Source organism: Triticum aestivum, chromosome 5B (assembly GCF_018294505.1).
Source record: "Triticum aestivum cultivar Chinese Spring chromosome 5B, IWGSC CS RefSeq v2.1, whole genome shotgun sequence".
Taxonomy (NCBI): Eukaryota; Viridiplantae; Streptophyta; class Magnoliopsida; order Poales; family Poaceae; genus Triticum; species Triticum aestivum.
The window spans coordinates 504,438,048-504,464,486 of NC_057807.1; the positions used below are offsets into that span (position 1 = coordinate 504,438,048).

Genomic DNA, 26,439 nt, shown 5'->3' on the forward strand with positions numbered 1-26,439 from the left:
TCTAAGTTACTATCTTCATAGTGCAAAGTAATATAGTAGTAGTGTCATAAAGGACTTCATTAATTAGCTTTTAGACTCATCTTGTCTTGAAAAGCGCTATGTTACAGTAACATATTACTCCCTCCGTCTAGGTGTGTAAGTCATTTTACGTTGCGCACCATGACCAAGGTGGAGGGGAAAACGAGAGAACTTAATGTGATTTTGCTAATTAATAACAATGCATGCAATGAACTAACCAATGCATGTCCGTGTTTGATAGTCTCAAATCATTTAAAGCATGCATGGCCCACATCTCTTATTGGTTGATATGTCACGAAACAAGAAACGAAATGAGAGTTAATGTACCGCGCCTAAGTATTTTGGGATTATTTGATTTTCGTAAGATGATTTACACACCTAGACAGAAGGAGTATGTTACCACTTCTCATTAACTACATGCCACATAAGCAAAAAATTCTTGAAGTGCGCTATGTTACTTGCTAAGTTACTCCCACTATGACTAGCCTGGCGGCCACGTACGCCGCACGGCGCCGCGCGCGGCGCGTACGTGCCACGTCGAGCTAGCAGAGCGCACACGGTTGGTGCTCCCGGCGCGTCGCGTTTCTTTGAGTTGCGTGCGCGGGGTGTGTTGGCTGGTTGGCTGGTTGGTTGGGACTCGGGGAATCGCGCGGTGGCGGGACGTGTCGGATCGGCGGTGGCGTCGCGTCGCCGTGACAGGCCACGCACCTGCCCTGCTAGGCTCCGTACGCCGCCGCCAGGGCCTCGGGAGCAGTGGTACGGCGACGGCCAGGACTGGGCGTGGTACGACGCACGACGTACGGAGTCACCGTGCGCCGCACCGTGCCGTGGGGATCTCGGCGTCCCGCCCGCTGCTGCCGGTTCTGTCTGTGCGGCTCGTGTCCCGTACGTGTGGCGACTGAAGAACGCGCGCGCGGTATCGACACCGGAGCACGCGGACGCGCCGTGCCAAAGCGCGGGTGCCTCGGGTACTGCCGCTTCTATTTACATCAAATTTTGCCCCCGAACTTTTGACCTTAGTACAGTGCCTGGACGCTTGCAGTGATCATCGGTACTTTTTTTCTTGCGAATCGTGATCATCGGTACTCTTTCAGACTAGATTGCGTCATTCCTCCACATCTAACTTCATCACCTGCGGAATGGCGCTAAGAGCATCTCGAACGCCGTGGCGCTAAACGGAAACTCTATTTGTCCGTGGACACGGATACCAGAGCCAGTCATCCAACATCATGTCTACAACATCCGTCCAAACCCGGCCATATCCATACACAGTGTAAATGTTGATAAATTTGATGAGGTGCATAGATATGCAATCTTCTAGATTGCATTACTTCGCCGCATCTAACTTCATCAACTGCGGAACGACACTAAGAGCATCTCGAATGGCGTGCCACTAAAGGGAAACTCTATCTGTCCGTGGACGCAGATACGAGAGCTGGTCATCCAACATCATGCCTAGGACATCCGTCCAACCCGGCCCTATCTACACTGTGTAAATGTTGATAATTAAATTTGATGAGGTGCATAGATATGCAATCTTCATGAACAAAAAAGGTGGAGGTTTAGAAGTTTTTACATATGTGCCCGATCACAAAAGTGCTAGTCCAATGGTTCGTGCAATTTTTGTCCTCCTAGACTAGTTGTTCGTGGCTCCTCCCTCATCACTCTGCCGCCGGCTCCTCTACAGCTTCCGGCTCCTCCATCTCTGTGTAGGGGAACTTAGTAATTTCAAAAAATTTCCCACGCACACGCAAGATCATGGTGATGGCATAGCAACGAGAGGGGAGAGTGTTGTCCACGTATCCTCGTAGACCGTAAGCGGAAGCATTATCACAACGCGGTTGATGTAGTCGTACGTCTTCACGACTCGACCGATCCAAGCACCGAACGTACGGCACCTCCGTGTTCAGCACACGTTCAGCTCGATGACGTTCCACGGGCTCCAATCCAGCAAAGCGTCGGGGATGAGTTCCGTCAGCACGACGGCGTGGTGACGATGATGATGTTCTACCTGCGCAGGGCTTCGCCTAAACTCCGTGCCGATATGACCGAGGTGGAATATGGTGGAGGGGGGCACCGCACACGGCTAAGGAACGATCCGTAGATCAACTTGTGTGTCCTAGGGTGCCCCCCTGCCCCCGTATATAAAGGAGCAAGGGCGGAGGCCGGCCGTCCCCTTGGGGCGCGCCAAGGAGGAGGAATCCTCCTCCTAGTAGGAGTAGGATTCCTCCTTTCCTACTCCTACTAGGAGGGGGGAGGAAGGGGGAGAGGGGGAAAGGAAAGGGGGGTGCCGCCCCCCCCCCCTCCTAGTCCAATTCGGACCAGAGGGAGAGGGGGCACGCGGCCCACCCTGGCCGCCCCTCTCTCTTCCCACCAAGGCCCATGTGGCCCATTAACTCTCCCGGGGGGGTTCCGGTAACCCTCCGGCACTCCGGTTTTCTTCGAAATCACCCGGAACACTTCCGGTGTCCGAATATAGTCGTCCAATATATCAATCTTTATGTCTCAACCATTTCGAGACTCCTCGTCATGTCCATGATCACATCCGGGACTCCGAACAAACTTCGGTACATCAAAACTTATAAACTCATAATAAAACTGTCATCGTAACGTTAAGCGTGCGGACCCTACGGGTTCGAGAACTATGTAGACATGACCTAGAGCTATTCTCGGTCAATAACCAATAGTGGAACCTGGATGTTCATATTGGTTCCTACATATTCTACGAAGATCTTTATCGGTCAAACCGCATAACAACATACGTTGTTCCCTTTGTCATCGGTATGTTACTTGCCCGAGATTCGATCGTCGGTATCCAATACCTAGTTCAATCTCGTTACCAGCAAGTCTCTTTACTCGTTCCGTAATACATCATTTCATAACTAACTCATTAGTTACAATGCTTGCAAGGCTTAAGTGATGAGTATTACCGAGAGGGCCCAGAGATACCTCTCCGACAATCGGAGTGACAAAACCTAATCTCAAATTATGCCAACTCAACATGTACCTTTGGAGACACCTGTAGAGTACCTTTATAATCACCCAGTTACGTTGTGACGTTTGGTAGCACACAAAGTGTTCCTCCGGTAAACGGGAGTTGCACAATCTCATAGTTGTAGGAACTTTGTATAAGTCATGAAGAAAGCAATAGCAACATACTAAACGATCAAGTGCTAAGCTAACGGAATGGGTCAAGTCAATCACAACATTCTCCTAATGATGTGATCCCATTAATCAAATGACAACACATGTCTATGGTTAGGAAACATAACCATCTTTGATTAATGAGCTAGTCAAGTAGAGGCATACTAGTGACACTATGTTTGTCTATGTATTCACACATGTATCATGTTTCCGGTTAATACAATTCTAGCATGAATAATAAACATTTATCATGATATGAGGAAATAAATAATAACTTTATTATTGCCTCTAGGGCATATTTCCTTCACTCTGTCGCCAAGCGCTTCAACAACTTTTTGCATGGACCGCTTGCATGAGCTTTGTTGCATCGGGATCCAACTCGTCCATCTTCATAGTCAACATTTTCTTCGAGCTTGGAGCTTGGCCCTTTTCACTTCGAGGTTGATCTTCTTCTCCGTCCCGCCAAGATGCCAAACCCATTTGCCTTCCATTTCTAGTTGATGTCATGGCGCTTGGCACATGCCTCCTTCTTCTAGTCCATGATGCCCTCGAACTTCTCTGTCATCTTGGTCATCGCCCCTTCTCGTCTCTCCTCCACCTCCCTCTTCTACCTCTGGACCCCCTTTTGATCTTCTTGGATGTCTCTCCTTTTGTTGGGTCGGTTGCATCACCACCTTCATCTTCATTGCCGATGCCGGCGGTTTTGACAGTATTGACATTGGATAGGAGCCATTTGGGTTGCCTATTCAATTTCTACCAACAATGCATGGGATGAAGTTCTTCTTCTCCAACTCCAAGTACATAGCTGCACGGAAGGCGTAGCAAAAGACGACATGGTCAAAACATATAGCATATCCGCCCAAACAACAAACACATATAGGGCTCTGGCACCCACCTTTGGATCCTCCTTCTCCGGCTCCAGCAACGCTATTAACAGATCCATGCGGCGCCGGAAGGCGAAAAGGGCGGGAACTGGGATGGAGGGTGACGACGATCGGCTGGAGCGGGTGGGAATGTGCGGGCTTTGGCATGGAAATAGTGCGGGCGTGGCCAAATGTGCGGGCTCCAGGTGGGATTTTGGGTGGGCGGAAGTTGTCAGAGTCCTACGAGAGGGAGGTCCGGACTCCTGCAAATATTCCCAAACTTTGCATCCGCTCTGTAGGAGTTCGGACACGCCGACGCGTCTAGGCCATATGCGACACCGCGTTGACGACAAAAAAGATCTGTACACGTCAATCCGAATGTTTGCAGGCGTTTTACGGCGTTTGAGATACCCTAACGTACATGTACTACACGGCAGCACGTTTGGTTCACGTACTGAACGGGGGAATATATGGAGCGGATAAACGCGACGAAAAGGGTGGATTATCCTACACTTTCCACGGTTTTCAGTTTTCTAAAAGGGACTCCCACGGTCGCGCACATGCAATCCAGGTGTCCCGCTTTCCTGGCGCCGCTGGCGAGTTCTGTTTGGGCGCGTGTGATCGCACAGCAGCAAAGTTTGACAGACGCTTTCAAGGTCCACCCACTGACTGACCCCTCCTCTCCATGTAAACTAAACTACTACTCTACTCCAACCATCCGGTGCCGATTGTTCCCTGCTCGTTTTGATTCCTTTCCGGTTACTGTCTTGTCACTTATCCATCCCCGCACACGTACCCATCCCTCGGGTTTCCGTGTCTTGCCAAGTTACTTTGGAGTATGCTTATCATCGTTGACTGGTGGATAAGTTCCTGCCCTTCTTTCACACTCGATCGCTGCGTGGAATATCAAGCTAAGACGTTGTTTTGGACTTGGATGCCTGACATCCCTTCTTATTAATCACTACTAGCTTGAACTTGAAGATCTGTGAGCTGTTCTCCGTAGCAGGCAGGAGCAAACACCAGGCAGAGGTGAAAATGAGACAAGAACGGGTGGCGTCTCGGGATAGGCAGGAACCGGATTCAAACCCTTTTTTCTTCTGACTGGACCGAATCTTGAAAAGCTTGAGAGAAAAAACAGGAGGACTGTACGCGCAGCATGCATCGACGTCGCGGGGCCAGCCAGCAGCGCAGCATGCATCGACGTCGCGGGGCCAGCCAGCAGTACAGTAGAGATTAGGTACGTGTACACGCGCGGTACACTGACGGACCCATCATCCTCTTCTGGCAATGGCATGGCATGGCACGGGAGGGAAGGAACGAGCGGCGAGGAGCCGGCCAGCAGCGCGGCGTACCACGCCCCGGCGCCCCGGCCGGAATCCGCCGCACAGGGGCCCGGCAGGGACTGTGGCTCCAACAGTGTCTGGATTTGGCGGCCTCCCGCCTTTAACCCTCTTTATTTAGGTCCATCCGTCCAGCCCGCCACCTTTCTCCTCCCCATTGGCCATCGCCATCCACCACCCGCCGTTGGCCTTGGCCGGCCGGGCACACACGCCGCGCCATGCCGCCGCTACAGTGCCTGCTGCTTATCTTACAAGTATATATCTCTGCCTGTATATGTGCTTCGATGCTGTTACTGTGGTACTCTAGTATATACAGATACAGTGCACCCGAGGGATCTGTAAACAGTGTAGTTTGCAGTTGCGTGCGAGGTCACGCCACCCTCCCTCCCGCGCCGCTCGTGCCGTGGTGCCCACCACCGGCACCGGCTGAGGCACCGGACACCGTGCGTGGTAGTAACGCCAGTGTCGTCGTTTTGCTAAGGTCTTGGTTAGCACTCCTCCGGCTCTATCGTGTACTCGCTGATTTGAACTAGTTACCATGTCCTCCGGTTAAGTAGATGGAACCTGCATTCAGGCCCGTCCTGATCCTACCAGGCAGGACTCGGGAGCGGGGGTGGTTTATCCGACCAGGACAAGCCCGGGAATGAAGCATCAACAGCCACCCAGCACGGGCTCACACCACCCAGCCGGACCTACGGGATCGACGAGGACATCTGGTGATTCTCTTGACTCGTATAAGCCATCCATTGGTGGGATCAGGATCAACGGAGCTCTCAGAGACCCCAAGGGCTGCCTCCAGATGACAGATGCATCCCGGAGCAGGTAGGCACTCCGTCCGGGTGACTGAAGATGATACCTTCATCTCGGATTACAGTACACCCGTATCGAAGAGTCGAGCGTCAGGGTGTTGCTACTACCAGTCTGCCTGTCCAAACACCGCATATGTTATTTCCTCTTGCTGGATGTGGTCGCAGACAGTTAACGGGGGGAGGAACGGAGAATCTGGTCTTTCGCACGAAATTTGTGTGGTCGCTCACTTGTCATGGTCAGGCACTGCTCACTGATCCACGATCCAACACCTGACGGCTACTTGAGCGGACCAAAGCAGGGGCATGGAGATGGACTGGCTGCGCGCCAAAGAGAAACAAAAGATGCCCCACATCCAGCAAGAGGAAATAACTTACATACACTAGTAAATAAGTACTCCATGCATAAAGAAATATAAGAGCGTTCAGATCGCTATTTCTTTACAGAGGGAGTATGTAAGAGAGATGTATAGAAATTATGTTTTCTATATACTCCCTCTGTTCCTAAATGTAAGTCTTTCTAGAGATTCCACTATAAACCACATACGGATGTATATAGATGCATTTTAAGTTTAGATTCATTCATTTTGCTCCGTATGTAGTCCACCTAGTATAATCTCTAGAAAGACTTATATTTAGGAACGGAGGGAGTACAGTATAAGTAGCAAACTATACGAATAAAACTGCAGAAGTGCCCATACCATCATCATCAAACGTCCAGACGACTCCAGCCGTGTTCGAGAGATCCACCGGCTGTGACAATTTGTCGCCGTCCTTGGTGCGCCGAACCCTACGGCATCAAATTGAACTCCCAAGAAATCCAAATTATCGACTAGTTGACTATTTTGTCAGGTATACAGAAAAAGCTTCACAAAAGTATCCAGAAAATATCATAGAATGGTGATCAAGATAAACTTCACGGAAATCATCCTGTGAAAATTAGAGGAAGGGAACCAATCAAGTCACCAAAAAGTTCTCGAAACTTGGTTTAATATTAAGGTTCTTCTCTTCCAGCCTTTAGTATAAAGGTGGACTACTGCCCCAAGGTAGAACAGAAGCAAAAATAATAATACCAACTGCCCTCGCTGTCAATCTACATTTGTCAAACTAGCATTGGGCTTATTCTGTGGCTCGTTTAATCCAGTAACAAAAAATATATCTCAGACAACTTAAACCATAAAATTCAGCTATGGTTTAGGTGACCTAGTGACAAAAGACAACAAAGTATATACCCCAAACAGATTTTATATCACACGTTTAACATTGGAAAAAATTAAAAGCCATTTCACACCGTAACTTGACCGTGTTACCATTGGAGACAAGAAAACGATGTTATCATTGACAGTCGGAATTGATATTGAAAAGGACATATGTAATTAACTCTGTAACCTACTCGTATATCTATACCAGTTCTGCATTATGCTTGCGAATATGTCCTTGTGTAGATAAGATTTTCCAATACTTGTTGCGTGAAGACGGCCGCAGTGTGTTCGTGTTTGGGAAACACTAGTTTACATAAGAAACCTGAATTTTAAAACAAGGTGAGAAAAGGACACCGTTTAAAGATGTTTTGGCTACCGATTATTCAAAGAGCACCCACCATGTTAGCAGAAAATTAGTGGCACAAAACACATAACATTATGTGTTTAACAAAAAATATGCAACTGAGACATGCAATTTAGAATTTTTTTGATGGTCAAAGCAATGACATGAATGGCAAGTTGCCAACAACATTATATCTTCAAGCCATGACAAAAAAACTGGAATGAGTCAGCAGGCCCTACCTCGAAGTACATGCAATTAAATAGTTTTGCAGCTATTACTGTTTTCAAATAGTCAAGATGGTGATACAAATGACAATAAGAATGCATCTTCAGCATCACAACAAGAAATCAGAGTAAACAGTCAACATCTTGCAAATAGCAGCAAGGATAATGAGTTACTCCCTCCGTTCTGAATTACTTGTCACAAAAATGGATGTATCTACAACTAAAATACATCTAGATACATTCATTTCTTGGACGAGTAATTCCGAACGGAGGGAGTAGAACATAATAATGTCCAGAGAACATTCCGCAAAAAATTTGTATTACAAAATCCAGCCATTATAAAGTTAATACACGACAAGTTTTAAGTCATCAGTAAGCTATAAGGAGTGCATGAAGAATATAAAGTTGTGAATTATAATAGTCCCAAACTCTACTCCAATGGCATCCAGTCATGGAACAACGATCAATGCAAAGAAATGCTAGATTCAACCATGAATAGTATGATACATTGCAATAATAAGAACAAAACTTACTTCTGAAGATTCGGTTAAAGTAAGCTTGGAGTACGGGGTGGTTTATCCGACCAGGAGAAGCCCGGGAATGAAGCATGAACAACCATCCACAGCACGGGCTCACATCATACAGCTGGACATATGGGTTCGACGAGGACAGCTGATGATTCTATTCATAAACGCCATCCATTGGTGGGATCAAGATCAACAGAGCTCTAAGAGAACAGAATGGCTGCATCCAGATGACCGTACAGGACAGATGTATCCTGGAGCAGGCACTCCGGGTGACCGAAGATGATACCTTCACCTCGGATTACAGTACACCCGTATTGAGGAGCCTAGTGTCAGCCGTGTTACTATCAGTCTGTCAGTCCAAGCATCGCATAGGTTGCTTCCCGTTGCTCTGAGAAATGGTGCTACAGAAAGTAAGCTTGGAGAGAAACCGAAAATCTGGTCGTTGGCACGAAATCCATGTGGTCGCTCACTTGTCATGGTCAGTCATTGCTCACTGATCCACGATCCATCACCTGACGGCAACTTGAGCGGACCAAAGCAGGGGCATGGAGATGGAGTGGCCGCAGGCCAAAGGGAAACAAAAGATTCACCACATCCAGCAAGAGGAGGTAACTTGCACAAAAGCATGCAAGAGAGATGCAAGTTGTGGTGCTTCTAGTCCATACGATAAGTAGCAGGCTTAACGAATACAACTGCAGGAGAAGTACCTATGCAAATCATCAGCATACATCCAAGCAATTCCAGCCGTGTTCACAAGATCTACTGTTGGTGACGATTTGTTGTCATCATCCTCAATATGCCGAACTGACTGCTCGCCAGTACACCGTCATGGATGGCTTGGACTATTTTCCAACGGAAAACAGAAGCAAAATAAATAATACCAAGTGGCCTAGCTGTCAATCTACATGTGTCAAGCTAGCAATGGGCTGATCTATGGTTCATTTGACCCGGTGGCACAAGGTACATTTTAGACAATTTAAACCATAAAATTCAGCTATGGTTTAGGTGACCTAGTGGCAAAGCTAACAAAACATGTCACACACAGAATTTACATCGCAAATTTAACTTTGGGAACAAAAAAAGATGTTGTCATTGACATTCTGAATTGATATTGAAAAGGACATATGTAATTAACTCTCTTCTTAACCTACTTGTATATCTATACCAGTTCTGCATTATGCTTGTGGATATGTCCTTATGTAGATAAGATTTTCAATACTTGTTGCGTAAAGGCAACCGTAATGTGCATGTTCAAGAAACACTAGTTTACATAAGAATCAGAATTTTAAAACAAGGTGAGAAAAGGACATCGTTGTAGGCAACGTTAAGATATGTTTTGGCTACAGATTAGTCAAAGATCACCCAACATGCTAGCAGAAAACCAGTGGCACAAAACACATAACATTATGTATACTTTGCTCATGTTGTAGCAATAACATCACCGGCATAACTCTAAACAGAAATACGCAACTGTGACATGCAATTTTAAAGCTCTGCCATGCCAGAGTGATTCAAGTCATGTGGATGATCAAAGCAATGACATGAATGGCAAGTTGCCAACATCACTGTACGCAATAAAATGGTGTTGAGCGATTTTTGCCAGCCTAAACATTTAATTGGGCATTATTCATGTACAAATTGATGAAAGCCCAGTACTCAGAAATGGGTACTCTTCTACAATCGAACAAAAAGAAAACCATAGCTAAGCCCGCTTATTGCATACTAGTATTGTTAACAACTGTATAAATCCGTGACTATAAAATTTCATTTGCAATGATTTATTATCACCATCATCCAGATAACACGATGACAGAGCGACTGCGCTGTGGAAAATGGTTGCAACATGGCAATTCAATCCGATAGTACATATCCAACACAGCCTAATTTGGGAAACAACTAAGTAAAACACATGCCTGCCCAGGCGCAGCCATGGAAGTGGAGCTAAAGGAAACCAGCTGAGAATAGCAGTAATCGGTAGGGGGTAAAGTAAAACCCTAGGTAGCCTGACGAACCGAGGCTGAGCTCAGATGAGCTTGAAGGGGAGGGGCCACGGGGTGGAGCGGGGCACCTCGACGCGGTCCTTAATGCGCTCGATCTTCTTCTCCCGCTTCGGCCGTGAGTTGCCGTAGGAGCCCTTGAACCGCTTCCCGCGCTTGGTCTTCTTGTCCCCGCGCCCGCACGTCACGGCCTCCGCCTCCGCCAGGAGCGCCGGAGGGCGCGCCGGCGCCAGGCGCCGCACGAGCGCCGCCGCCGCCATCCGCAGCGCCATGATTCCGCCGCCGAGCTCGATGCCTGCCGCAGCGTAGCGCCGCCGCAGCCGCCGCCGCCTTTGGATCAACCGTCCGCGAGAGGAGAAGGGAAGAGAGGAGGCGAGAACTGGCCAAGTGTGAGGAAGGGTTCCAGGGCCCACGAGAGAGTTAACGAAAGCCCAGCTGTTTCTTCTAGGCCCAATAAAACTGCAAAGAAGCCCACACGAAAAGGCTGGTTCCGCTCCGGTCGGATGCCGCGCCGTAGGGGAAAACAACCCCGCCGCGCCGCCGCATGCCGTCCGTGTGGCCGCTCCGCCGCCCGAAAACCGCCGCGCCGCGCCGTCGTACAATCCTCCGCCGTTCTACACGCCGCGTCGCGGGAGCCGGAGGTTTGCCAGAAAGCCCAGAACCCTAAACCTAATTCGGGTTATGAACTTCTTTTCTAATGTGGTTGATTGTTTACGATTCGTGGAAGGTTTTGAAAGCTGATGAGTTCAGCTTCCTCCAGCTGAAAAATTCCAACTCACGCTTTCAAATTTCACCTCTATTTTCTCCTTATCCTGGATTTCCAGCTCCAGTGGGTGAGGATAAGGGGGGTGAAGAGGTGGGATTAATGGCAGGACATCCCTTTTTACATGTGATTTTTTGAACTCAATTTGTATGACAGGACCTGAAATCTGAGTTTTGAGAAACTTAGACCTATATTTTACACGCTTGGCATTCTATTATGCTCTTTCTATGGTATCCACTATGTTTGTGCTGGAACCGATGAGAGAAAATGTCTATGTCGAAAATTCATGAGTGAAAGCAATGTAAAGGAACAGATGCTGGAAACTGCCAAATTGGTTTCAGCAATTCTTGGTAGAGTACAGCGAAACTGTGAGCCAGTGAAGTCCTTCTGTTGGCACAATATAGATGCAATGATGTGTACACTGATCAGGAAATACATCATACAGTTAAGTGCAAAATCATTAGCATGCATCCCTTTGTCTGGTTGGTTCAATTTTCAAAAGCCCCCCTCCCCCTCTCAAAAAATTTGGTCACCTGCATAAATCAGCAAAGCATGTGGGCCAAATCTGGAGCCGATGTCCTCTCCCGACGAGCAGCTTGCTGCAATATGTATCCGTCTACCTCCATGCATGGTAATCAAGTCATCAACTCGTCTCACGACTCAGGATTAGGATCCACCCCAGCTGAAAGATTTCCCAGACCGTAGATTCAGCGAGAAGCTCAACCCAAACATCTCCTTGATGGCCTGTCCTCGCTCCAGATGTTGGACCATTTTCGAGACGAGCTCAGCGCTCTCCCTCACATGCTCCATGTCAGTCTGTGTCCAGATGAGGCGCGATAGCTGCAGCCTCCGTTGCTTAGAGCTCCGGTCGATCCCCCACTTGATGTAGAGGCTCTCCTTTTCAGCGCCGCTAAGCTTCCTCACCATCTGCCTGTACAACATGTCCCTCTCATTCCGAAGACTCTTTAAACTGCAACAATAACAAGAATCAATGTGTGCAATTCATTGTGATTGGTTTTATAGATAAGCTGAAGTTGTGTTCATTATCATCATATGATAAGTACCTTGATGCAACAGTGGCATTCGGCTCACCATCAGCAATGGAAGAATGCTTGATGAAGGAAAGTCGCCTGTGCTCTACCTCCATGTAGATGTGATCTGTGTGGTCTCCATTGAAGAGGAGGAAGAAGTAAGTCCTGTGCACTATGGAGATATGACACTCATGCCACAGCTCGATGATCTCTTTCTGCTTCTTTGGAAAATCAAAGGACCACCGTGAGGGAGACTCGAAGGTGGTGCTCGTTGACGAATCCGTGCCAGCTTGCACCCGGTTTTCCTGTGGCTGGGATGCGTCGTTCTGCTCAGTTTGCTGCTTCACTTCAGTTACGCGGCTTGTGTCATTGGCAGCACTTTCTTCTTCAGTGTTCCTCCTTGCCTGTGGCTGGGATGCGTCGTTCTGCTCAGTTTGCTGCTTCACTCCTGTGCTGTTGTCGGTGATGGCATCCGAGGCAACTTTTTCAGGAAACAGGTTCCTCCTTGCCTGTTCTGGCCTTCTCGGAGGAAACTTGAAATTTTCACTTGGGGGTGTTGTCATGTTCATACTTGTTGAATCATCAAACCAGCTGTTTGGAATTACCATGAAGCTTGCTTTGCAGCTGTTGCTCCTTGCTAGCACAGTATCCCTGGAGCTTACCACACACCTCTTCAGGGCCAATGGTTCCTCGTCAATGTTAGATATTTCAATTTCAAAAGACGGGTCAGAATCGCATGCATATAACTCGATGGCATTTTCTGCTGTCTTTGTGATGCTTTCACCACGTTTCTCTTCATCAGTACAATCTTCAGCTTGATCCATCATCGGTCTTCTCTCCTTTTCAGGCGTTTCAGGTTTCTGTGCATGAAAGGATTCTTGGCTTATCCTTTCTCTGAGCACGTTGGTTTCAACACATTGTACTTCCTTGCAGTGCTCCTCAGAGACATCTGGCACATCTGGGTAGGCCACCAAGTTTTCTTGGCATTCATCTATGCTGTCGAAAACATGGTTACTGGGTCGGCGCGGAAAGAGCCCTGGCTGTGCATCTATTAATAGATCTTGATCGACTAGGTCATAAGTATCTGAACATGAAAGTGCATCTTCCGACATATTACGTGGTAGGGATTCTGAAGATCGACTATGTGCATCCTGTCAGAGGTAGGTTACCCGGTTTGGTATTTACAGGCACAAGTAAAACTTCTAGATGAGAAAAATGACAGTTATACATGAGAGAGCAAGTACCCATCGTCTTGCTTTAAGATAATTGAGTTGATCATCACTTGCAACTTTGCGGAAATTCTCAAGTTCTGATTGAACCGTGTCTTTTTCCTCCATCAATTCCTTCAGCTGTTCTTCCAGCTGGAAATCCATAACATTATGTATTTTTAAAACAAGGTGATTATTGTGAATGTAGCTAGTTACCATGAATGTGAAGATTATTAAAAGGTGATTTACTAAGACTAACCAAACCTTTTTAATCTGTTCATCCTTCTCCTTCAGAACCTCAGCATGACTTGAGCAGGAGGCTGATCCAGGAAACTTGAGCTCATTCTCCAACCTCGTAAGCTCTCTCTGAAGATGCTTCACTAATGCCTTGTCTGACATTACGACATTTACTTGTGCATTGGTGGCTACATTTTTTGCGCAGTTTGCAAACAAGAGCGTGTTCCTCGACTGCTCGACGTGGCAGTGCGCCGGGCTCATCGTGCAGATGATGGCTGTCCTCGCGTTGCCTCCCAAAGACGAGTGCAATATGCGAGTGAGCTTGGAGTCTCTGTAGGGGATATGGCCGTTTCTCCCCCCGCTGCATCAGAAGCCAACCAGTTCGTCAGAGCTTGGGCTTGTACTTCAGGAAGTATGCCTTGAAATTCAACAAACCTGAGCTGGCGAATGACCTTTCCCAGTGTAAGAAGACTCTTATTGATATGACTGCCCTCCTTCAGCCTCATTCCGCTCGCCGCTGTCTGTGATGCACGTTCACTTCCTGCCAGATCAACGAAGTTCTGCGCAGAAGGAGGAGCTCAGAGGCCATGCATGGAACTGTAGTATCGTCGAAAGAATCTAAAACACTGGAAGAAATTAAGGTGTTCACTTCATACCACGCAAGCCTGAAGGGTGCTGGAGTTGCCTTTCCCCAGGAACTGCTTGGCCGAGCTCTCAACCGTCTGCAGTTTACACAGCAGGGTAAGAACACAAACAAATTCTCGCAGAACATTGAATGACTACCGATCGTCGTTCAGTGTGATAAGGCCATAAGGGCACCTACCAGCCTGAGTATTTGGTGTGACCTGGAACTTGTTTCGTTCAAGGCAGTCTCCCCGATCTGTCTTTGAGCTGTGGCACAACACAAATGAATGATCAAAACAGTAATGAACCAGTTGAGCAGCCTGCGGATATGTTATTTCCAGTTTGGGCGATTCAGTGGAAGAAAGAAAGAAAAAAAGGATTCAGCTCCACACCTTCACACACAGCAAGGAGCTCCAGTAGATGGCCTTTGTCCCTCAGAGTTTCCTCGGTGAGTTTTTCCACCACAGTTCCTTTCTGCTTGAACAATTCAAGCACAGTTGCACCAACCATGAGTAGGATGAACTCTGATAGAAAAGAATTTTGCTGAATGACTTTCAGCTAGAAAACAGTTTTAGTTCACCTCCGGGTCGTCGAGGAGCCGGAGAGGGGTGGTGTCGGAGCTGAGGAGATCCCTGACGGCCTCGTTGTATATCTCCATGGCCGAGAACTTGAGGATGAACTCCCTGTCGGGATGCTGAATTGAAGACCCGAAGCAGAGCACAGGTTAAGCGCCGACAAAGCAAACCAACAGCAGCAGAGCCATGCAGACAATGCACGGTATGCACCTGGTCTATATATTCGTAAATTTCGGCCATGCTGTGCTCCGTGATGCCGACCATGGTGTACGTCTTGCCGCTGCTCGTCTGCCCGTAGGCGAAAATGCTCGCTGCAGAGAAAAGCATGCAAGCAGGCGGAAAACATCAAACATCTTTACAGCATTGGATTGGATGTATGGATGGATGCTTTGGCACGTACAGTTGATGCCGCTGAGCACGGAGAGGGCGACCTCCTTGGCCCCTTCATCGTACACCTGCCTGGTGCTGCACTCGGGGTCGAACACCCGGTCTGGAAGACGTACGGTCGATTCGGAAATGAGCATTGTCTGCCATGGCAGATGAATTGAGATGCAATGGGCGTACCGTAGGTGTAGGTGGCGGGGAACATGGCGCGCTCGGGGATGGTGCCGAGGAACTTGAGCGTGGCGGGGCCGGCGCACTCCTACTCCGTGCCGTCACCGCGCTCCGCCTCCCGGGCGTTCATCGGCCGCAGCCGCACCGACACCAGGATCCGCTCCTGCTGCTGCTCCTCCCCGCCCGCCATCTCCTCCCTGGAGCCAACGCCAACAGAAATCAGCGTGCTGTATGTATGAAGCGAGGAGCGTACGGTGGCTAGCGCTCGCGTGGTCACCGCGCGCGCACGTAGTGCCCGTGTCTTGTCGAGCTATCCGGGCAGGACGGACGCAGAGCGCGCGCGCGAAAGCCAAAAGCGCGAGGTCACGGGCGGACGCCGGCGGTGCGAGGCCGGTACGCACGTACGCGAGGTCGGCGAGCGGTCGACGTCGGCCACGCGCGGCCTAGCTTCTCTCGGTGGAGCTTGTCACCTAGGCGCGTACGGTACGAGCTCGGGGGAAAGCGGCGCGCCAGCGGGCGGTGCCGAATGGATGTTGCGACCTTTGTTTCTTGCCATGTTTGGATGGACGTGTGGGCAAAATCCGGACGTTTCCTCGCCACTGACGGCGACGAACGGACCAAGACTTACATGGACGTACGCACGCATGCGCCGCGACGAAAAAAGAATGCGGGAGGAGGGGTCATCGGTGGGTGAATCCGTTGGTTACCTCCGGGAGGAAGGCCGCTCGCTCGCTCGCTCGCTTTAGCAGAAGAATGCGAGAGGGAAACGGCAAGGCCGGCGGCCGCCGGCGAGGTGTTCCCGGGCTATCTCTTGTTGTGCACGTAGGTAATTTTTAGCTACCTCCTCCCCTCCTTGGCGAGGCGAGGAGAAAGAGGAAGGAGGAGGGAAGGGGACGGGTGCAGAAACAAGAGGGGGTAGATTCCCGACTGGACGCCGCGCCGGCCAACCAACCGTTGCGAGGTACTCCCTCACGAGGGACCCCGCGTGTCCGCCATGTGAAGCTAGGCTAGCCGCGCGGTGGCTAAACGGACGTACTCACGTACGTGCCGCGATATCTATAGCGTTGATCCCCTGCCTGCCGGACAAGGAAAACGCGGCCGGCTAAAAATAACCGACCGTTCCACCGTGCGGTGCGGTGGCCATCGACGCGCACCTTGCTGCTGCTAGTGCTAGTACTAGCGGTAACCATGCATCTGTGCTGCATCATGTGTCTGCGTCGGGTAAAATTGAATGGGAAACCGTGGCTCATGTGTCTGCTCGTGCTCATGGTGCCCATGCGTGCGTACGATGGACTTGGCAACGGCGAGTGGCACGGGAGCAGCTTTAATGCATGCTCCCTGTTCATGCCCGGCCCCGTGCGCATGCACGGTACGCCTCCTGCGGCCGCGGCTGCTCATGTCCGTGGGGAGCTTTACTGCGGCTGCATGGCTTCGGGGTAGTGTCCGTGTACACTGCACAGTGCAGAGGTTGGTAGTGAAGACGAACTGCAGACGAAGACGTGTGGACACCCGTACGTACATACAAACCTCTGGTGTCGAGATGTTTTCCTCCCCTGATTTTTTTCGTGTAGCTTCATGAGTTTGTTGACATGCAGCGAGAGCGGCAACCTAGCTACAACTGTCAGATTGCCCCAGCGTCAGCGTCACTGTCCACCCTCGTGGCTCCTGTACGTTCCGTCACAAACCAATTTGGCCACACGAAGACCCTGTTTGGTTCATAAGTCCTACGATTTTCTTTAGTCTCAACTTATAAGACCATATTATAACTATAAGTCCCTATAAGACTCTTCTTGAGAGTCTTATTTCATAAGTCCTAAATGACCACTTTAAGTCCCTATAAGTTCCTTCTGTTTGATTTAGATGGAACTTACAGGGACCTTTTTTAAATCCCTAAATCAATAAAGTCCCTGGAAACAAACACCCATGAAGTCTTCCTTTGGTCTAGGGCCAGCCCATCTTCCTCGCTTCGGGATCAGGAACTGTTGCTGCCATCCCCCCCGGTGAAGCTGTGCCTGGATGTTGTTTGGTTGATGGCCTGGAAAAGCCTGACATGGCCTGGCCTATAGTATTGCAAACGGTGGTTAGCACATCCAGGGACGCAATTAGTCTGGCCCAGGCGCAAGAAACTGGATGCCTAGCAACGGCAAAAAGTTGCCTGGGCTCCTAGTTACAGAAAAATACTTCTCCCCAAATGAGCTTATGGCGCCTCTTCTCGTGGGGAGCTTCTATACGACGCTTTTTGCGTCAAGTTTTTCTTTTTTGAGGGTTCGCTTTTGGCGTCAAGTAGCTGCTGTTTCGCACAGAGGCTCCACTTGGCGGGCTTTCTGGGCCGTTTTCTGTTTCGTCCGTTTCGCGAGCGAGCGAAGAGAGCGTTTCTGTTCGCTTCGTAAGGTAGACTGATTCTTACAGAGAAAGTAAACTGTTTCGTACAGGAAAACCTGATAGTAAACCGTTTCTTCTTCTTTTTCAATGGAAATCTTAGACTTTCTACTGTACAATGCAAAGAAACAAATAGGAAAAGAAATCTTTACAACTGAAACTATTCTGACATTCATGAAAGTAAACAGGAAATTATCACTGGAGCACAAAATTTCCATTGGGAAACTCCAGGAAACAACGTAAAAACATAATTCTCATTGACGAGAATAAAACTGGAGGAAACATCTTTCAATGGAACTATTTCTTAAAGTTGGAAATCTTTCTTGGCAGTGGAGTTTTGCTTGCAGTTGAAAGGATAATTAGTGATGTACACCTGCACTGCAGAATAAAAAAAGGAGGGTAAGCTGGGTACATTCTCATATTTGTCGCAAAAATGGGTACCTTACAAACTAGTACTAGTTATTTTCTTATAAAAATATATTTTGTTACAATCATGTCGAGTAATTTATTTGTAGAGCAAATTAAGTGCTAACCATGTGGCCGGAATTCATAGCTAGTTGTTGCATAATCGCAGGGTGCAAAGCTAGTATGGTCCCTTCAGAGTAAGAACCCTGACCTGACAGACTTTCACTTGTATGATACCATCACTACTGGAAACCTGTGTGTCCTGGTAAGAGATGATGCATAGAACTAGTAGAACTAGAAAGATGAAGAAGAAACTAACAAACCAACAATCGCTTCCAGAGCACAACATGGAGACATTCTCCATTTTCCAACTTTCTAAACATGCTAAATAAATAATGTGCAGCTTCCTCTATTACAAATTGCATCATTTTCTTACAGAGTGAAATACAAGTTTTGAGTTTGCACATACATACTAATACATCCGGCATACAGACGATAGCTGTCAGTTTCGGCTCACTTACATACATTTTTCTCCATTCGAATGAAATAAAGAATTGTTGGCTGGACAATGAAACAACATTGGAACTGACTAACTTGGTTGTATTCTTCTTTGTGGTCGAATTACACAGAGGTGAAGGTTTGCCGCAGCCTCCTGTCTGCTCAAATATTTTCCATATATGAGGCCCAGCTACCCACCACGGAACAAAACCAAGAACTTAACACTTGTTGCATGCTTGTTTTCTATCTCCACAGGGGAGGAATGGAAGAGGAAACATTATGGGCACAAAAACACCTTCAAAATTACTCCACGTGATGATTGATTTCCATACGGTAGAAGTCGAAACCACATGATTGTAACAAAAAATCTCCATACAAACCAATGTCCTCATTACAGTTGAAGTCAAAAAATTGTACTGTTTAAATATTGTTTTTAAATTCATACAATAGGAATTTAAAAAATGGTTCCTAAATTTAAAAAATGTTCTTCTATTCAAATAATGTTCTTGGAATTTTAAAAAATGTTCACCAATACAAATATTTTTCTTGGAATCTCATAAAATGTTCGTCAATACAAAGAAAGTTCTTGGAATTACAACAAGTGTTCCTAAATATAAAAAATCATTTTCCATTCAAATTATGTCTCTTGGAATTCAAAAAATGTATGCGAATCCAAAAAAATTCTAAGAAATGCAAAAGATGTTCTTTATCAATAATTTTCTTGGAAGTCAAAATATTGTTCCTCAATTCAAACAATGTTCTTGAGATTTCAAAAGATGTTTGTCAACTCAAAGATAGATGTTTAACTCAAAAAATTGTTCTTGGAAGTCAAAAAATGTTCCTCGATTCAAATAATATTCTTTGAATTCCAAAAAATGTTCGTAAACTCAACTATATTTCTTGTAAAACCAAAAATTGTTCTTTAATTCAAGTAATTTTCTTGGTTATGGAAAATATATTTCTAAATTCAGATAATATTCTTGGGATTTCAAAAATGTTAGTAAACTCGGATAAAGTCCTTGGAAATCCAATAATGTTCTTCGAAAGCAAAAAATGTTCTTGGAAGGCAAAAAATTTCCTAAATTATAATAACGTTCTTGGGATTTGTAAAAACGTTTTTAACTGAAAAAGTTCTTGGAAATCCAAAAATAATGTTTAATTGAAATCATGTTCTTGGAAGTCAAAAACTTGTTCCCCAATACAAATAATGTTCTTGGGATTTAAAAAACTGTTCATGAACTCACAAAAACTGTTCATCAATACATATATTGTTCCTCAACTCAAATAAAGTTCATGGAAATCCAATCATTGTTGTTTAATTAAATATTTTTCCCGAATTCAAATAATGCTCTTGGGATTTGTACAAATGTTCATATAAAAAACATTCTTGCAAATTCAAAATATGTTCTTTAATTGAAATAATGTTCTTGGAAGTCAAACATTGTTCCACAATTCAAATAATGCTCTAGGAATTTAAAAAATTGTTCGTGAACTCACAAAAATGTTCCTCAATTCAAATAATGTTCGTCAACTCAAATAAAGTTCTTGGAAATCCAAAATTGCACATTTTAACTCAAGTAGTGTTCTTGGAAGACAAAAAATGTTCCTGAATTAAAATATTGTTCTCCGGATTTTGAAAATTGTTTGTCAATCCAGAAAAAAATATTGGAAATCCAAAAATTATTCTCTAATTCAAATAATGTTCTTTGATGTAAAAAAAATTCTCAATTTGTATAATGTTCTTGGTATTGCAAGAAATGTTCGCCAATTGAAATAAAGTTCTCGGAATTTCAAAAACGATTACTCAATTGAAAAAAAATACTTCACTTCATAAATTGTTCTTTGTATTACAAAAAAAATGTCCGGAAACCAAATAAACTTCATAGAATTCCCAAAAAGGTTCCTGATTTCAAATAATGTTCTTCAAAATCCAAAATTTGTTCTTTGATTCAAATAATGTTCTTGGAAGTCAGAAATTAAATTTTCCTTGGACTACAAAAATTGTTCTTTCATTGAATATGTTCCTCTATTTGTATCATCTCCTTGATAGTAAAAAATTGTTCCTTAATTCAAATATTGTTCTTGGCATTCCCAAAAATGTTCTTGAATTCAAATAAAGTTCTTGTAGTTCCAATTTTTTTTCTTTAATTCAAATAATGTAAAATGTTCCTCGGTTTAAATGTTTTTCTTGGGATTTAAAAAATTGCTCTTTGATTCAAATAATGTTCTTGGAATTTCAGAAATTATTTCTCAATTCTAATATTCTTAAGGAAATTATAAAATAATTCCTCCATTTGTATAACGTTCTTGCAAGTCAAAACATTTGGTCTCCCCATTTAAAATATTTTTCTTGGAATTAAAAAAAGTGTCCATCGATTCACACATTTTTCTTTGAATGTACTTCATTTTTTTTGGATAAATGTACTTCTTTCAAAAATTATTCTTGGAATTACAATATTACTATTAAATTCAAAAGGTGTTATTTGAAATATAAAATATGTTGTATGACTCAAACGTTGTTGGAATTCCAAGAATGTTCTTTCATGCGTATATTGTTCTCGGGAAAAAATAAACTTGGTGACAGTTTTTGATGATATATATCACCTTGCTTGTGGTTTTCCGTATATTATTTTTGAGCATGCTCCTAGAGAGTCTAATTGCGCTGCCCATGATTTAGGCAAACTAGCTAGAAGTAAGGTGTGTGCGAGGTGGATGGATGACCCACCCATAGATATTGTTGATACTCTGGTAAGAAATAATATGGTGATCAACTTGCAATAAAAAGTACTTTGATGTCAATAAAAAACTTGGTGGAAGCAAAACATTTTGATCTCTTTCCATAACTTGCCCAGTGACAACAGCTAAAAATAATAATGTGTCACACTTGTATATCTACCTGTATGGATTACATCTTTTCACAAGGAAAAAGGAAAATTTGTACACTACATACACCATGCAACTAAAATCTTCAGATGACAAAAGGTTATGACCCAGTAACAATGCAAAAGACGCTAAAATTTAGATGAAATTAACCTAAAATTGCAAACATAAATAACAAATAGTTAGCTTGCAAGCACAAAACAGTCAAAAAACCAAGCATCCTGCTACCACATGATGCATATTCGGGGCTAGTAGTTCGAAGCCTTTAATATTCATATAACATGTGAAAACTATTCAATAACTTATCAAAGCGTAAAAACCTTAATTATATATGGTTAAAATTAAGTGCACAATCATGTAATAGAGAACAAGACATAAAGTGGAGTAATAGCAAAATAATTGTAAAGCCCGAATAATTATGCATCAGTAATCATGCTAATAGTGTCATGTCATCGATTTTTACTGTTGTTAAGCTCGTGTTGATTCAAAGTCGGTTCCAATTGATAGCTTAAAATAAGTTAAAAAAGGCAAAAAGTCTCTTTTTTTAAAACAAAGAAACCCACCCCATCCGGGCCTCAGCCCAGCAGGCCGACAGGCCAGCCCACCTCTCCCCGCTCAAGCCTCCCACTACCCGAAACCCTAGCACCACCCGGTCTCCACTTCCCCCCTTGCCCCGACGTCTCCCCCCACCATGTCCTCATCATCGCGACGTCTTAGACCTCCTCCCCACCGGCCGCCGTTTCCTGCCGTCGCGTTCCCCCTGCATCGGGCCTCCCCTTCAACGCGGGTGAGCAACCCCCGGTCGTCCTCCTCTCTCCCCTTTGCCCGATGCGGCCACCGCATCCCGCGCCTTACCCCGCCCTGGTCACGCCCATGTCGCGCCGGCCACGCCCGACGCACGCGCCCGCGCACCGCCTCCCTCCCTAGCGCGCTCACCGCGCCCTGTCACTCCATCCTGCCGCTCCCGCGCGCATTGTGTGCCCCTGACCGTGCCTCGCTCCCGCCCGACACGCCCGTCTCCGCCCACGCGCGCCTGCGGCTCCGGCCGCCCCTCACCCCGCACGCGCCACCCATTGCCGCTGCCGGGCACAGCTCCGGCTGACCGGCCTCGCCATGGCCCCGCCTGCTGGCCGAGCCCTGATCCAGCGCCTGCACCCGCTATGGCTTGTGTGCCACTGCACGTGGGGCCCGCCCCCAAAACATTTAAGAAAATTAAACAGAATGAAAAATGTAAAGAAAAAAGAATAATAATAATTTATTTATTTATTTATTAATTAACCTAATTAATCTTGTTAATTAACCTATTAACTACTTAATTAGTTTAACTAATCATGTTAGTTGAATAGGCAGTCAATGAGAGGGGGGGCCACCCCTGTTGACTAGTCAAACTTTGACTGGTCAACTGGGACCCCTTGGACCCACATGTCATCCCCTGGTACACTTCTGTGTACTCAGAGCTCGATGCTGTTGGAAATATGCCCTAGAGGCAATAATAAAATGGTTATTATTGTATTTCCTTGTTCATGATAATTGTCTATTATTCATGCTATAATTGTATTGACCGGTAACCGCCATACATGTGTGAATACATAGACCACAACATGTCCCTAGTGAGCCTCTAATTGACTAGCTCGTTGATCAACAGATGGTCATGGTTTCCTGACCATGGACATTGGATGTCATTGATAACGGGATCACATCATTAGGAGAATGATGTGATGGACAAGACCCAATCCTAAGCCTAGCACACGATCGTGTAGTTCGTATGCTAAAGCTTTTCTAAATGTCAAGTATCTTTTCTTTAGACCATGAGATTGTGCAACTCCCGGATACCGTAGGAATGCTTTGGGTGTACCAAACGTCACAACATAACTGGGTGGCTATAAATGTGCACTACGGGTATCTTCGAAAGTGTCTGTTGGGTTGGCACGAATCGAGACTGGGATTTGTCACTCTGTGTGACGGAGAGGTATCTTTGGGCCCACTCGGTAAGACATCATCATAATGTGCACAATGTGATCAAGGAGTTGATCGCGGGATGATGTGTTACGGAACGAGTAAAGAGACTTGCCGATAACGAGATTGAACAAGGTATCGGGATACCGACAATCGAATCTCGGGCAAGTACTATACCGCTAGACAAAGGGAATTGTATACGGGATTGATTGAATCCTTGACATAGTGGTTCATCCGATGAGATCATCGTGGAACATGTGGGAGCCAACATGGGTATCCAGATCCCGATGTTGGTTATTGGCCGGAGAGTTGTCTCGGTCATGTCTGCATGGTTCCCGAACCCATAGGGTCTACACACTTAAGGTTCGATGACGCTAGGGTTATAGGGAATAGATATACGTGGTTATTGAATGTTGTTCGGAGTCCCGGATGAGATCCCGAACGTCACGAGGAGTCCCGGAATGGTTCGGAGGTAAAGATTGATATATTGGACGAAGGGTTTTGGAGTCCGTAAGTGTTCCGGAGGTACCGGGTGATGACCAGCATGACCGAAAGGTGTTTTGGGAGCCCCGACAAGTGTTGGGGGGGGGGCTTCATGGGCCAAGGGAAGGGGGCAAACCAGCCCACTAAGGGGCTGCGCGCCCCCCTCACCTATTCCCACGTGACCAGGGGGTTTGGGGCGCCCCATCTAGGGTTCCCACCTCCTGGCTTGGGGGCCAAGTCACCCAAAGGGGAGATCCCATCTGCCCTGGCCGCCGCCCCCCTAGGGGAAACCCTAGGGCCCCTCCCCCTCCCCCTTGCCCCTATATATAGTGGAGGTTTTGGGGCTGCCCAACACATGAGAGCATCTCCCTCTTGGCGCAGCCCTACCCCTCTCCCTCCTTGTGTCTTGCGGTGCTTGGCGAAGCCCTACTGGAGTGCCACGCTCCTCCACCACCACCACGCCGTCGTGCTGCTGCTGGACGGAGTCTTCCCCAACCTCTCCCTCTCCCCTTGCTAGATCAAGGCACGGGAGACGTCATCGGGCTGCACGTGTGTTGAACGCGGACGCGCCGTTGTTCGGCGCTTAGATCGGAATCAACCACGATCTGAATCGCTACGAGTACGACTCCTTCATCCGTGTTCTTGTAACGCTTCCTCTTAGCGATCTGCAAGGGTATGCAGATGCACTCCCCTTTCCCTCGTTGCTAGATTACTCCATAGATTGATCTTGGTGATGCATAGAAAATTTTGAATTTCTGCTACATTCCCCAACAGTGGCATCATGAGCTAGGTCTATTGCGTAGATTCTATGCACGAGTAGAACACAAGTTGTTGTGGGCGTTGATTTTGTTCAATATGCTTACCGTTACTAGTCCTATCTTGTTTCAATGGTATTGTGGGATGAAGCGGCCCGGACCGACCTTACACGTACACTTATGTGAGACAGGTTCCACCGACTGACATGCACTTGTTGCATAAGGTGGCTAGCGGGTGCCAGTCTCTCCCACTTTAGTCGGATCGGATTCGATGAAAAGGGTCCTTATGAAGGGTAAATAGCAATTGGCATATCACGTTGTGGCTTTTGCGTAGGTAAGAAACGTTCTTGCTAGAAACCCATAGCAGCCACGTAAAACATGCAAACAACAATTAGAGGACGTCTAACTTGTTTTTGCAGGGTATGCTATGTGATGTGATATGGCCAAGAAGGATGTGATGAATGAATATATGTGATGTATGAGATTGATCATATTCTTGTAATAGGAATCACGACTTGCATGTCGATGAGTATGACAACCGGCAGGAGCCATAGGAGTTGTCTTTATTTATTGTATGACCTGCGTGTCACTGAATAACGCCATGTAATTACTTTACTTCTTTGCTAAACCGTTAGCCATAGTAGTAGAAGTAATAAGTTGGCGAGACAACTTCATGGAGACACGATGATGGAGATCATGATGATGGAGATCATGGTGTCATGCCGGTGACGATGATGATCATGGAGCCCCGAAGATGGAGATCAAAAGGAGCAAAATGATATTGGCCATATCATGTCACTATTTGATTGCATGTGATGTTTATCATGTTTATGCATCTTATTTGCTTAGAACGACGGTAGTAAATAAGATGATCCCTCATAATAATTTCAAGAAAGTGTTCCCCCTAACTGTGCACCGTTGCGAAAGTTCGTTGTTTCGAAGCACCACATGATGTTCGGGTGTGATAGATTCTAATGTTCACATACAACGGGTGTAAGCCAGATTTACACACGTGAAACACTTAGGTTGACTTGACGAGCCTAGCATGTACAGACATAGCCTCGGAACACAAGAGACCGAAAGGTCGAGCATGAGTCGTATAGTAGATACGATCAACATGAAGATGTTCACCGATGATGCTAGTCCGTCTCACGTGATGATCGGACACGACCTAGTTGACTCGGATCATGTATCACTTAGATGACTAGAGGGATGTCTATCTGAGTGGGAGTTCATTAGATGAACTTAATTATCCTGAACATAGTCAAAAGGTCTTTGCAAATTATGTCGTAGCTTGCGTTTTAGTTCTAATGTTTTAGATATGTTCCTAGAGAAAATTTAGTTGAAAGTTGATAGTAGCAATTATGCGGACTGGGTCTGTAAACTAAGGATTGTCCTCATTGCTGCGTAGAAGGCTTATGTCCTTAATGCACTGCTCGGTGTGTTGAATCTCGAACATCGTCTGCGGATGTTGCGAACATCTGACATACACGTTCTGGTGACTACGCGATAGTTCAGTAATGTTAAACGGTTTAGAATTGAGGCGCTAAAGACGTTTTAGAAACGTCGCGGAACATATGAGATGTTCCAATGGCTGAAATTGGGATTTCAGGCTCATGCCCACGT

General features: G+C 46.3%; 1 protein-coding gene and 1 long non-coding RNA gene across 2 annotated transcripts; one reads left to right on the top strand and one right to left on the bottom strand.

The window, feature by feature from the left end:
• Positions 1 to 10,229: 10,229 nt before the first annotated feature.
• On the bottom strand, positions 10,230 to 10,875 carry LOC123112795 (30S ribosomal protein S31, mitochondrial). Its single transcript, XM_044533890.1, has one exon. The coding sequence runs from the start codon at positions 10,734 to 10,736 to the stop codon at positions 10,491 to 10,493; it is 246 nt and encodes an 81-aa protein (XP_044389825.1). The 5' UTR covers positions 10,737 to 10,875; the 3' UTR covers positions 10,230 to 10,490.
• A 60-nt stretch (positions 10,876 to 10,935) lies between these two features.
• On the top strand, positions 10,936 to 15,283 carry LOC123112796 (uncharacterized). Its single transcript, XR_006455715.1, has 3 exons — positions 10,936 to 11,105; positions 11,192 to 14,775; positions 14,886 to 15,283. It is a non-coding gene; the product is annotated as an uncharacterized lncRNA (long non-coding RNA).
• The last annotated feature ends 11,156 nt before the right edge of the window (positions 15,284 to 26,439 follow it).